Raw genomic sequence first — 12,967 nt, 5'->3', positions numbered from 1 at the left:
TCTTCTCTTCCCCCCATGCGCTGGATCCGCATCTGGTAATGTTCATTCGGCGACGTCCTCCTCAAAAACCCTGGCGCGGAGAACAGGCGCATGTCGGCGAACCACATCACTCCTTATCATCGAGCATTTTCCGTCAAGTTGACCCCCGGTCGTTCCTCTACCCCGTTCCCACCAGTCGCCCTTTGCGGAGCACAAAGCGTTGGTAACCCGCCATGGACGCCGCAATTCCATTCCGCCCCGCCGGCCCCGCGCGCACCTCGTCGGTCTTCTCAACAACATCGTTTGGAAAGAGAACGTGGAGCGGTAGAGGCAGTATGCTGCCGCACGCATGGCGTCACACGCTGGGCATCGCCCTGCTGCTAGTGACGGTGGTGCTTTGGACAGCGTCAAATTTCCTGGCCAGTGTATGTACATGAAGCGCCGTCGTTCCCGTTCTTCGCACGCTTGTTGGGGCCCTTGCTAACCAGCGCACCCAGACCATCTTCGCGGACAATACGTATTCGAAGCCGTACTTTGTCACGTACGTCAACACGGCATTCTTCATAATCCCGCTGGCGCCGGTACTCGCGCGTCAATGGAAGCAGGACCCGACCAAGATTCAGGCCTTGGCGGACGTGGTGAAGAGTGGTCTTAAGCTGCGGCGCTCGTCGCCCGCTGAGGAGGAGCGTGCGGAGGAGCGCGAGCGGTTCCTATCTCCGGGAGGGCCGTCGCTGGAAGAGGATGGGCTGGCCAGCTCTGGAAGACTTCTAGTTGGGGAGAATAACGAGTCGGAGGGCAGGTTGAGATTTATGGAGACGGCGCGCTTGAGCTTTGAGTTTTGCTGGCTGTGGTTCGCGGTAGGTCACTGAAAGGGAGGCCCGCTGGCACTGGCATTGCCAATTGGCTCCTCGACCAGGGCGACAGAAAAGATATGGCACCGCTGACTCTACGCCATGTGCGGATTCGACAGGCCAACTACTTCACTGCAGCATGTCTCGAGCATACGACTGTCGCCTCGTCCACCATCCTCACCTCGACCTCGAGCATCTGGACACTCCTCTGCGGCGCCTTCATCGGCGTCGAGCAATTCACCGTCCGTAAGCTCGTCGGCGTCCTCGCCTCGCTCCTCGGCATCGTCCTCATCTCCACCGTCGACATATCGGGGACCAACAACTCCGACGCCAACCGGGGCACGTTCCCGGCCAAATCCGGGGCCGAGATCGCGCTTGGCGACTTCCTGGCCTTCCTGTCGGCCGTCATGTACGGCTTCTACGCCGTGCTGATGAAGAAGCGCATCGGTGACGAAAGCCGCGTCAGCATGCCGCTCTTCTTCGGCCTGGTCGGCCTCTTCAACGTGCTGCTGCTGTGGCCGGGCCTCGTCATCCTGCACCTGACGGGCATCGAGACCTTCACCATGCCGCCCACCGCCCGCGTCCTCGCCATCGTCCTCGTCAACAGCACGTCGTCGCTTGTGTCTGACTTTTGCTGGGCCTATTCTATGCTTCTGACCAGCCCGCTCATTGTGACGGTCGGCTTGAGCATGACGATTCCTTGCTCGCTTATCGGTCAGATCTTCATTAATGGCCAGACGAGCAATTGGATATACTGGCTCGGCGCCAGCGTCGTCCTGGGCAGCTTCGTCTTCATCAACCACGAGGAATCGAAGGAAGAGGAGCAGCAGCACCAGCAGCCTGGCGACGTGGCGACGCTGGCGGGAGATTCCGTCCGATAAGCTGCGCGTCAGAGAGCAGCGAGACAAAGATAGGGCTGGCTTTGGCCCTGATGTCCGCGCGTCACGTCGATACCCGTTGGATACCTACCCACGTGTTTGGCAAAACTGACCCAAGATGTGTGCTATCCATCCTCTTGGTCATCCATGTCCCCCCTTTCATTTTCTCCTGTGAATCTTTTTGGACAATGGGGTTCCCCTTGGCGTTTTCTTCCTAGACGGTCATCCTATTCCACGTGGCGTCTTGGTTTTCGGGGTTGCTGCAAGGCACAAGCGTCTCTAATTTTTGTATCCACACACAGCGTTTGGATTGACTTTTCTCTCCATTGCTGAGTAGGCACCTTGGTCTTGTGGGAGCCGCGCGCTTGAATGCGCGGCTGAATTGATTTGTTGATATGATTCGATGTCGCTTGGAGTCTTTGTGACTACCCAATGATGGATTGCACTGGAAGAAGAATTTTGATTCTCATGCCCAGAACCCCTGAGATGAAGAGAGTGAGAAGAGATATGAAGCCAGAAAACCCCAATCAAGACTAAGTGCTCTCCCTAAAATTCACCCCAGTCGTCATCTTCATCCAACTGCACCCTGCCAGGCTGATGCTCCGCCGCTGGCGCCCGAGCCTCGCTCTTCTTCTCCGGCGTCCTCGACGTCCTCTCGTGGCTCTGTCCCCTGTCCCAACTCTGTCTCCTCTCGTGACTCTGATTCCTCGCCGGAGACCGCCTCGCCCTCTCCCTCTCCCCTTTCATCTGGCCCTGCCACTGCCTTGGCGACCTTTGCCCCTGACCCGACCCCTGGCCCCGCCACGGCCCAGACATTCTGTCGGCATCGCTCTCCCCCGCATCCATCCATTCCTCAAGCGACTGGCGCACCTTCGGACCCCAAGCATGCTCGCCTGCCTGGAGGTCATCCCACTCGAGCACGTTCTTGCCCAGCTCGAAGTTCGCCTGCTTGGTGCGCTTGAGCGCCGCCATGACGGCGAGACTGTCCATGGCCACGGCCAGCTCGTGGACCAAGCTGCGCACGTAGAAGCCGGAGGACGAGGTGATGCGGATGCGTGCCGCGGGGGCTTGTGTGCCGTCGGTGGGGGGAGAGATGGTGGCGGAGGGAGATGTTGATTCGGGGGCTGATTCGGGGGCTTCTGTGATAGAGGATTCGTCTGCGTGCGTCTTCTTGGTCGGTGGCTCGCTGTCCTGGTCTTCCTCGCCGTCGCGTTTTCTCTTCAGATCTGCAGACGGTGCGGCTTCTTCGCCAGTCGGCTTCTCACCCGGCTCCTGCGCTTTCTGCTGCCTCTTTGAGGCGAGGTAATCCTTCGTGACTTGGGACAGCGTCGCCTCGATTAGCTTGTCGGCGTTCGCCTTCATCTCCTCGGGCGCCTCCGGCTCGTCCGACGCATTTTCCAAAATGTATTTGTAGCCGTGCGTGCCGCCGGGCATAAACTCGAGCAGCTCCAGCTCCAAAACGTCCACGTCGCGCTCCGGCAGATCGGGAATCTCCCTGCCCTCGCGCGCGTACTCGTACATCGGCTTTCCCTGAACTTTGAGGGCCGAGAAGATGGGCGGCTTTTGCCTGGTCTTGCCCCGATACACGTCGAGCGTCTTTTCAATCAGCTCCTTGGTGATGTGGCCGTAGGATCCGCGCTTCAGAATCTTGCCGCACACGTCGAACGTGTCGGACGCTGCGCCGAACAGCAATGTCGCCTCGTAAGTCTTGGTGCAGCCAGCGAGAAATTTCGCCATAGATTTTGTGCCATTGCCTACTCCGACAACAAGAATACCGGTCGCCAACGGATCCAGTGTGCCGCCGTGTCCGATCTTGACTCTCGTCATGCGGTTGGGGCCCCTGGGTCGCCGCCCATTATGACGCTTCGCCTCTAGGACGCTCCGTTTCTGTTCTTCGAGGAGGGGCTGGAAGGTGGATGAATCATTGAATTGCGCGCTAATCTGATCGAGCACTTTCTGCGAGCTCATGTGATCCTGAGGATGCCTGGGCTTTTCAATCGTCGGCTTGTTGATTGCTGCAGTCTGCTCATTAGCTCTGGCGCACCGTCTGGTTCTGGCCTTCACGCACCAAAGACTCCTTGGAGCACACGAGGAGCGTTGCTACTAGCCATCTTCCACTGCGAAGCAACCAGCCTGTTCATGAGGTAAGTGGTTTTATGGAGACAAAGTTGGGAAAGAGAAAGATGTCTGGACTGGACTTTTGGGACGAGAAAAGGCGCCGGCCAATCATCGGCCGCTCAACCCCAATGATTTCGCGCACGGCTCGCTGCCGCACCCAGTGAAAGACGCGCCCGCGGTGCCAGTCCCTCTCCGCTTCACCTCCGCCGTCCACCTCCGCCTTTTCACTTTGTGACGCGCGCTACACCAGCATGTCAACGTCGAATGCCGTTTTGAAACACCAAAACATCTCCCCAAGATGCCCGTTCACGAGTCCGAAGTCCTGAAGCCGCGAGACCCCTCCATCTCCGACGAAAACGATTGGCACGAGTTTGTCCTTTCCAACGCCGAAGTACGCGATGCCGAGACGAACAGCATAGCGAACCTCCTCATCGCAGACGATATCTCGCCCGTCACAATCACCGGCCGCCTCGAGCCCGTGGAAAAGAACCAAGCGCATCTGCTGCGCAATTCCCAGCCCCGCGGGACCGTCATCGAAGTCCGCCACGTCACCCGCTTTGCCTATGGACAATACGAAGATGGCGAGGTCGCGATATGGGCTGCTGGTGAGGCTGGCTGGTTCAAGCTATTGCCGTCGCGCAGTTATAGGTCCGTCTTTGAAGGCATGGTTGAAGCCATCAATCTGCTCTACTACCTCGCAGACGTCTACCGCGAAGGCGAGCACGACGGCAGTGCCAAGGCGATTTTCAAGCGCATCGCGAAAGACAGGTCAGACAAATACAGGAGTGCGAAGGCGGCTCAGGACAAGATTTACGAGCACCGAGAGGTCCTGCTCTTGTCCATGCTCACCGGCAAGGAGATGGAGGATCCTCCGTGGATTTACACAGACATATTTTTACATCTCAAGGCCGAGTTTCCGGACAGCCATGCGGACATGGTGCGCAAAAAGGCGGGGAAAAAGCGCATTGAAAGAAAGCAAAGGGCAAAGTCGGCAAGCCAGCCAAAGGTTACAGAGGCGGCCCTAAATATTGAAATGCGCGATGCTTCAACAGCGCAAAAGGAGTCCACCCGAGCGATCCCCACAAATTCTGTGCCGTCAAAAAGGGGAAATGGGCCGCCAAAGAAGGACGACAATTGGTGGGAAACCAAGGTGCTGTGGGAAATGGCTCAAAAGGCCCAGGCCCAGGGAATTCTATTGCAAGACGACCTTGACATCGAAAACTGCGCTAAGATCATGGTCAGGAGGTACGAGGTCGATGATGAGAGTTTGGCGGCGGATTACATACGGGCTCACGCGTCCAACTTGGTGTGGATGATGGCACACAAAAAGAGGCCAGCCGTGCCGTGGACCGAAACGACCATCTATGCCGAATTGTTAACAGCTCGCCTTGCCCCGGCTGCCCTGAAAAGGGCATGCGAACTCAAAGTCCGTCGTAGAAGAGAGCCATTACCAGACCCAGCTCCAACTCTGCCAACCAGTCAAGGAATAGAGTCTAGTTCAGAAGAAGACATTCAAGAAGTGCGGCGACGCGCAAGAAAGGGCAGGTCTTCAATCTTACGGCCGAAGAATAGTGCAAACTACTCCCACAAAGGCGCCAGCAAGAGCGGCAAATCTCACCACAGAAGCAGCGGAGAAGAGGACAATGACGAGTCGGAAGACTCGAGTCCACTTTCGCCCCACAAGCGCAAATCGCAGGCCGACTGGGAAGTGAGCCAAAGCAAGCGCTCGACGACGCGCGATAGGGTGCAGACGGCCCAAGGCTTGTCCCCTCCCGGGTCGGATCAGGAAGAAGAGAGCAAAGAATCGCTGCCGCTGCGGTGGAAGACGCCCGTCACCAACCGCAACTCGCGGGCCAACACGCCGCTTGGAAGCTTCATGCCGTCAATCAAGTCGGAGGCGCCGCCGTCTGTCGAGGCGAATTCGCCGGGAGACGTTTGGCGCTGCACCGTCGACGGCTGCGTGCATAGGGTGTACGGCGCCAGCAGTGACCCTTCGCAGGCCATGATTGCGGAGCACTTGGATCAGCACGACACGAGGACGAAGGAGGCGATTGATCTCGTCAAGTCGGAAGAGTCGAGGAGCAATTTGCCTGTGACGTGAGTGACACCCTTCTGCAAAAAGATGTGGAATTTGTGAGCTGACTTATTTTGTGCTTCAGTAATCTCATCAAACGCATCCGCGAAATGGCAGACTCGCAGCAAAGCCTGCTACAATTGGGTCTGACCGAGCCTGGCGGCGGCGGCGGTGGTGCAGTAGGCACATCATCATCTTTTCCACAGCCCATCCAACGATACTTTTAACTTCTTGCCCTCCTCCCCAATGTCTCCCTGATCGTCGTCACGACCTTTATCTTGTACTGTACCAACAACAGAAGTTTCCTCTTTCTCTTCTCCCTCCCTCCCCTCTCTCTCCTGTACCGACGGCACCATTTCCGCCTCTTCTCCTCACTTTGATCAATTTGGCGTTCTACTTGGGGGAAAAACACTGGCGCCTTTACGGAGTCACTGGAACCAGACCAGACTGGGTTGGCGCGCCTTTTTTTCGATTCTTTTTTCATTCAAGCCTGTCGACTAGCAGCGACTGGACGGGAGCGAACGTATGAGGATGACCACGACCACCCCTCTCACACTCTTCTCTTCTCTTTCCATCTTTCTTCCCTTTTGAGCCCTTGGTTTGGCGCAGTGCAGCGTAGGTAGAAGATTTGAGCAGACAGACGAACGAGGCGTGCTTCTAAGACACGGCAGACAACAGAAGAAAGTGGCGGCCGGCATGGATGGCCTCGTCGCCGTCCTTGGGCTAGAAGCCACAAGAAGCGGTATCAAGATTGACATTATAAATGCCTCTTTCTTTCTTTCTTCCTTCCTTTTCGTGTCTGTTGATACTGCAGCGATGGTGGATGGGCTGCTGCGTTGGACCGACCCCCGAAATCTGAACATGATTCGGTGCTGGTGACTGAGATGTCCTTCCTCTTCGGCTGTTCTGTTGAGCTGGCCCCCCTCCGCTGCCCTCATCTTATCGCATCACTCACTCAGCATCTCTCAACTCTTTCTTTCATTCTTTCATTCGTTCTTGTGTTGATGAAGTGTCTTTCCTCCTCCTCCTCCTCCTCCTCCCGAGAGCCGACCTCATGCAAAGGTAAGCTTCGAGTTGCGCATGCAGATAGACAAAAGTCGCACAACGGCAACTTCAAGTCATCCAACACGGCCGGCGATCCTATTTCATCCTCCTTAAATTCATACCTAGGTCGTAAGCTAGGTAGGCATCAGCAATCGACGCCCCGATCACGCAATCCCTGCCCGGCAGTGCCGAACCCCGATCATCCTAAACGCTGAAAGAGAAAGATGGAAATTATCGTCTCTATTTAGGTAGGTGCTTGCTTGATGGAGTTGCTGTGATTGCTCGTGGCTACTGTTTACGTGTGCTGGATTGGATTGAACTAAGCGTTGGAGGATGTGGTGGAGTGGGGGGAGGTTGAGGGCGTTGTGTTTGTTGTTGGAAAGTAAATGATATGTGTATGTATGTGTGCGTGTAGAGCTATTAGCTACCTTGATTGGAGACTAGAGGTTTGGGGAGATGTGGTTGCTGGGTGAGTCTGATGAGGAGGTCTTGGTGGTAGGTGGTGAGCAAGTTAGGTTGATGTGGCTAGTAAGTGTTGAGTGAGATGGATGAGTGGGGATGTGCGATGGAAAGTGTTGGTGCGGTGCGGTGTGTCTTTGGTGTAGTGAGTGTAGTGAATGTGTGTGTGTTCGTTGGCGGCGGCGGCGTCGTCCTTTCTCTGATCTCTTCTCCCCTCTCCCCTCTCTTCCTTCTCCCTCCTACAACGTCACACCCAAAACACATAACCTCACCACCTCCTGTTTCAATTCCATCCCCATCTTCTCCCCACTCTCCCCACTCTCCCCACTCTCCCTCTCCCTTTTCCCCTCCCCCTCCCCCTCCCCCTCCCCACACACCCCAACGAACAAACTGACCCTAACCCACGCACACCTTGCCTCCAACGCCCTCAACGTCTCCCTATCCAACCTTGCCAGCTCACCAGCACAGAGGCCAAACAGCTGCGTCCACGCCTCGTCGCGCCATATCAGCTTTCCTGATGCCACGCAGCCCGTTTCGTCGAGTATGGCGCCGAGGATGCGGGGGTTGAGTCTGAGTTTGAGGGTGGTAAAAACTTCCTGAGCCTTTCCTGTTCCAGCGTCGCTCTCATCGCCACCAAAGTCATACTCATCGTCGTCAATGTCGTTGTCGTCGGTGTTGGAGTTGGCGGTTGAGCCGGGGCATGACGGGCAAACAACGTCGGGCGTGTTGGCGTAGACGACGCAGTTACACCGCGCGCACTGCCCGCTGAACAACTGACCGCGCTGGTGCAGCGAGACGAGGTTTAGCGGCGCGAGGAGGACGGAGAGGTAGCCTGTTAGCGTGGTGTGAGGGTGGCGGCGTGCGAAGGCGTCGAGTGAGGCGAGGGTGTATAGGACGCGATTAATGGGTGTGAGGAGCGTTTGTTTATCTTCTTCCGCCGTCTCAGTGCTAGGATTGTTGTTGGTGTTGGAGTGATTGCCGGCGTTCGTGGGAGGGATGGACACGGTGGTGAAGAGCGACGTGAAATGGCGTATGGGGAAGGGCGGGTTGATGTGGCTTTTCTTGCGCATGCGCGCTGCGTGAGCGCGCAACCAGAAAGCATCGCGGACGGGTGGGTCGACATCGAGAGTCGTCGTCGACGTGAGCGTAAGCCAGAGCTTCGAGGACGCGGCGTTGGAGCGGTGGCCGGGGTTCGTGAGGAGCAGGATCGTGTGGCCTGGTGTCCAGGCGGCGGCGGAGTGGGTCGAGAAATCCCAGAGAGTGAGGGTCGCTTCGGTGGCGGTGTTGTCGAAGAGGTGGACGGCGAGGTTGGTTGTGGTGGTGTTGTCTTTGCGAGTCACTGTGGAAGGGGTTGGTGAGATTTTCCTGTCCGCTTCCTGTTTGATTTCCATGCTCTTTTGGGCGGTTTGATAGGGAATGTGATTGACAGGAGACAAGAAAGGAATACCACAGACCTTTCTTCCTCACGCCCGCACTCTTCACACAAACCACAACTCTCACCACCTCACCCATCCCATCATCAAACCCCACCTCCTCCACCTTCCTCGCAAAAGCCTCCAGCGTCATCAATTCCGCCTTCGCCGCCTCCCTCCTCCACTGCACCTCACCAACACCCCTTTCCCCCTCCTCTTCCTGAACAACCTGAACATGACAACCCTTATCCCTCTCCGGGAAAACACTCGCACAAAGCCTCGCCACCCTCGGCGCCAACCGCCCATCCTCACACAATCCGACATGCGTCGTCCACACGCCCACCTGCCCACCCAGACGAATCGGATACGCCACATCGGCATACCACAGGCGCACAGTCACGAGCCCCGTCCCGTCGAGCCCGCGCAAGACGAGCCGTAAGCAGCCCGTCGCTGCGCGCGGCGACCCGTTGCCTTTGGTGCCATTTCCATTGCCGCTGTTGCTGCTGTTGTTGGTGAAGTGAAACGCGTTGACGACGCGTCCGACGAACGTGACGGCCGCGCTGCTGGGCGCCAGCGAGGCGATGGCGACGGCGGTGTAGGGACGCGTGCCGAGCGCCGCGGCGGCGAAGGGCTGCGTGTAGTTTGTAGCGTACGTTGGTGGTTTGCGCGGCGTGATGGTGCGCTCGGAGGCGGTGAAGCCGTCGCCGGGGTTGGATTTTGTGGATGGCATTGTTGTGGGAGATGTGTCGTTGGATGGTCGGCGGCTGGGCGAGGACGAGGATGAGGATGAGGGCTGTGGGCTGAAATAGGATTGGATGGATGCAGATTGAGAAGGCATTGAGGCGGGCGTGGTGTGGTGGGGTGAGGGGGAAAAGGATGTGGGTGGTTTAGGCGACGAAGGTGAAGAGGAAAGAGAGGAAGGTGTTGAGAAGGTTAATCGAGTGCTCAATGTGAGAGTGAGGTTGGAGCTTAAGCTGAGCATCGACGAGTGAGTCTTGCACCTCAATCCCCACCGCACAGCAAGATGCGCCTCACAAAGGTCAGAATTTCCCTAGAAATCTTGAATTGAATGAGCGACTAGAGTCAGGAATCCATCAATTGCGTTGCGTTGAAGCACATTTTCCCCTCGACCGCAAGCACTCATGTTGAGTTCGCGCGCAATCCTTGCCATTACCCACCTACCGCACCGGCCGATTTAGCTCAAGCAAAAAGCTTGTGCTCGAGTGTCATGTCGTTCTCAGGCTCAAGGCCGACGCAAGCGCGGAAAATGTTCAAGACAGCGTTGCGCTGCTTGCCCAGCGCGTTGACGACGGGCGTGCCGGGCGGCGTGAGCGGAGCCTGCGCACGCAACCATGTTAGCAAACGACATTTTGGGAGTAGATGCAATCGAATTACCTTGAGCATGAAGCTCAGAACGCTGAGGACAGAGTGGAAGCCCTTGAAGGCCTCGCCCTCGCGCCTCCACTGGATTCGCGTCATCATTTCGGCCACGAGCACGAGGTCGATGATCAGCGGGCTGGCCAGCAGGCTGTCTTCGCAGACGTTGAAGATGCTAATGGTCTGGTGGCCGCCCATGAAGATCTGGGCATAGTACTCGTCGAGCGCGCGCTTGTTGTCGCCAACAGCAGGCATGTACTTGATGACGACCGTGTGGTCCGGGTGCTCGTCGGGCTCGTACAGCAGGTGGTTAGCCGCCACCATGTCGTCGACGACGTTGCTCTTGCTGATCTCCTTGCTGCGGAACTGCTTCTGCGACGACAGGTTCTTGCCGTCGTTGTTGCCCAGATGGTTGTACGACGCGATCGAAGTCAGCTTGATGCCGGCGTTAATCATGAACTCGACCAGCGCCGACTTCATCTTGGTCTGGCCCGACTTGAAGTCGTCGCCGCCAATGAAGGCCGAGTGCTTTTCGGCCAGCTCGATGGCGCCCGGCACAAACGTGTTCTGCGGCGATCCGTTGATGAAGGGCGTGCCTTCGAGGATCGACGCCACGGCGAAGACGGTCGAGGGCGATACCTCGGCGTGGCCGGCCTTGATGGCCGCCAGCAGGTTGTCCGCCGTGTCGTTGACGCCAGGCACCATGTCGGCATAGCGCTCCGTGTTGGCAGTCCACTGCACAATCACCTTGTCAAGGCCATTGGCAGCCTTGAACTCGCGAATGTCCTGGCGGATCTTCTCGACGTGCTCCCAGCAGGCAGCGGAGCCAGGAAGTACATTGTCGGCGCGGTCCTCTTGGTTGGCAGCGATAAAGTCGGGGTAGTAGACGCTGGGAAGCGGCTTCATGCCTGTCATCTCCTTGCGCACGAGCTGCTTCAGAGCCGGCTCGAGCACGCAAGCCCGGTCCATGGCATCGGCGAGGTTCGTGCCGCTAATGTCCCATCCGCCAACCACGAGGTCATTGGGGTGGACCATGGGCACGAGCTTGTTGAAGGGGATGTTGACATCCTTGCCCGTCTTCGCGTCGGTGCCAATCTTAACGGTCGAGGCCATGATCAAAGAACCGTAGTAATTGGCAGCCTGCTTGCCCTCGCGAGTGTCCCAGACGAGACCGCGCTTGTTGGCAATGATGCCGGCCGTGACGGTGGTGCCGTTGTTGCCACCCCAGCCAACGAGCATCATGCCGACCTTGGGGACCTTACGGTCGACCTTGAAGTCGTACACGCTCTCCTTGGGGGTGGCGACAAGCTTACCATCCTCGGCCGTCTCAATCGCCGTCGTGCGGTACGTGTACTTGGTGTTGATTTCGTTGTCGGTGTAGGACACGTTGGGCGAGTTCACCGCAAAGATTTCGCCGGCCTGGGTAGAAGCCGGGCGGCCATTGCCGTTGGCAACGTCGCAGTCCGCGTGGGGAGCCATGTTGGATATGGGGGGATTCGGGTTGGCTAGTTCAGGGCACTAGTTTATCTGATGTAGGGGGAATCCGATGCTCCTCCAGCAGGGGAAGTGCGTCGGCCGGCGAAAGGGTGGTGAACACTGCATAGGCCGTCAAAACACTCTTCACAAGATACGGCAACCCTTGAACCGCACCAAGTCCATGGCGGGCGACAAAAGACTACCACTCACGAGTTGAGAAGGTTGGAGAAAATGTTTGGTTCTGGGCAATGGCCCCTGAGTAGTTGCGACGAACGAGTTGGAAAAGCGCAGAAGGTGCAATCGCAGCAAAGACTGAGCGTTTGGTACAGAAAAGAGACGGTTCAGGCTGGCGCAGAGGCAGCTCTTTATACGATGCCGATAGCTCCCGTCAACCGCCTCCCCCCATCAGCTCACCAGCCGGCCGACGCAAGCTTGGCCGGTCTCCCACAATTTGGTCATGTCGTCCGGGCCGGGCAGGGCACACGCAGCGCATGTGCGCGGACGGACAGGATGCAGCCACTCTCCAGATTCCGATAAGAGGCCCCGGCTAGCCCCAAAACGACTGGTAGCGCAGTTTAGCTCAAGTAATGGCAAGCGGATCTCGATGGGCCAGAGACCGAGTCGCACCCGGAAGCGCGGTGAAAGAGCGCGGCACGGAGCCGTGTGGGCCTGGAAGCCGCGGGACACCATGTTGTCTCTCCATCTCTGAGCCATTGGAGGCCGTTTGAAGAGGCCGTTGTTGGACTGGGACGACTCGGGCGTCTTCGTGAAGAAAGGCAGCGGTGGTGAACGCGCAGAGCATCCCCTCATTGCCCTGGTTCCTGTACTCCACGGCCCCGTCACGCGACGTCAGCGGCAGCTTGGCACTGTCCCCTTTCGCGCCGGAGCACCGGAACAACACGCAACTTGCACCAAAACTCGACGCTCTTCGCATGCCACGTAGCCTCATCAGGCCTGCCGCTCCATATCAGCAAGCCCGTGTGCTAATGGCAATTGGCCAACGCCTTTTGCCATTGCGTCGATAACCGGACCCCCTGCTGCGCTAGCCGCCGCGGTCGGTCGGGCGCATTTTCCGAGGAGGAACCAGCGCCCAGGGAGAGGGGCTGCGAACACCGACATGTCGGTCGAAGAGGTGGTCGTGGGAAAGGACTCCAGAGGCCAGCTTGGTTGAACGAGACTTAGAAAAAGCTTTTGATCTGATATCTTTCTGACTTGGAAAGGTAGAAATTGACTTGAAACGTGGAAGAGAGGGATCCGCGAGCCGCGACGACAGCTCCTAGCGCACCACAGTCGACACTT

The 12,967-nt window shown here is 57.6% G+C and overlaps 5 protein-coding genes across 5 annotated transcripts; 2 read left to right on the top strand and 3 right to left on the bottom strand.

The window, feature by feature from the left end:
• Positions 1 to 314: 314 nt before the first annotated feature.
• Positions 315 to 1,711, top strand: IWZ02DRAFT_380270 (putative integral membrane protein; the record flags this gene model as incomplete). The annotated part of the gene is made up of 3 exons (XM_066765096.1): positions 315 to 404; positions 477 to 836; positions 950 to 1,711. The coding sequence occupies 3 exons, from the start codon at positions 315 to 317 to the stop codon at positions 1,709 to 1,711; spliced, it is 1,212 nt and encodes a 403-aa protein (XP_066621624.1).
• Positions 1,712 to 1,982: 271 nt separating this feature from the next.
• IWZ02DRAFT_292203 (pseudouridine synthase) lies at positions 1,983 to 3,896 on the bottom strand. Its single transcript, XM_066763804.1, has 2 exons — positions 3,777 to 3,896; positions 1,983 to 3,723 (listed from the first exon to the last, which is right to left on the bottom strand). The coding sequence occupies exons 1-2, from the start codon at positions 3,847 to 3,849 to the stop codon at positions 2,255 to 2,257; spliced, it is 1,542 nt and encodes a 513-aa protein (XP_066621623.1). The 5' UTR covers positions 3,850 to 3,896; the 3' UTR covers positions 1,983 to 2,254.
• A 228-nt stretch (positions 3,897 to 4,124) lies between these two features.
• IWZ02DRAFT_491368 (uncharacterized protein) lies at positions 4,125 to 6,127 on the top strand (the record flags this gene model as incomplete). The annotated part of the gene is made up of 2 exons (XM_066769738.1): positions 4,125 to 5,923; positions 5,986 to 6,127. The coding sequence occupies 2 exons, from the start codon at positions 4,125 to 4,127 to the stop codon at positions 6,125 to 6,127; spliced, it is 1,941 nt and encodes a 646-aa protein (XP_066621622.1).
• Positions 6,128 to 7,789: 1,662 nt separating this feature from the next.
• IWZ02DRAFT_520956 (uncharacterized protein) lies at positions 7,790 to 9,906 on the bottom strand (the record flags this gene model as incomplete). The annotated part of the gene is made up of 4 exons (XM_066770779.1): positions 8,858 to 9,906; positions 8,424 to 8,742; positions 8,109 to 8,351; positions 7,790 to 8,024 (listed from the first exon to the last, which is right to left on the bottom strand). Coding segments are annotated over exons 1-4 (1,737 nt in total), but the record flags the coding sequence as incomplete, so codon positions are not given.
• IWZ02DRAFT_292020 (inositol-3-phosphate synthase) lies at positions 9,907 to 11,913 on the bottom strand. Its single transcript, XM_066763803.1, has 3 exons — positions 11,872 to 11,913; positions 10,211 to 11,788; positions 9,907 to 10,153 (listed from the first exon to the last, which is right to left on the bottom strand). The coding sequence occupies exons 2-3, from the start codon at positions 11,669 to 11,671 to the stop codon at positions 10,016 to 10,018; spliced, it is 1,599 nt and encodes a 532-aa protein (XP_066621620.1). The 5' UTR covers positions 11,672 to 11,788; positions 11,872 to 11,913; the 3' UTR covers positions 9,907 to 10,015.
• Positions 11,914 to 12,967: the final 1,054 nt, after the last annotated feature.

This window comes from Phyllosticta citriasiana, assembly GCF_038021145.1.
Source record: "Phyllosticta citriasiana strain CBS 120426 chromosome Unknown IWZ02scaffold_8, whole genome shotgun sequence".
Taxonomy (NCBI): domain Eukaryota; kingdom Fungi; phylum Ascomycota; class Dothideomycetes; order Botryosphaeriales; family Phyllostictaceae; genus Phyllosticta; species Phyllosticta citriasiana.
The sequence above is the reverse complement of the archived record's forward strand: the minus strand, read 5'-3'. Positions and strand labels throughout refer to the sequence as shown.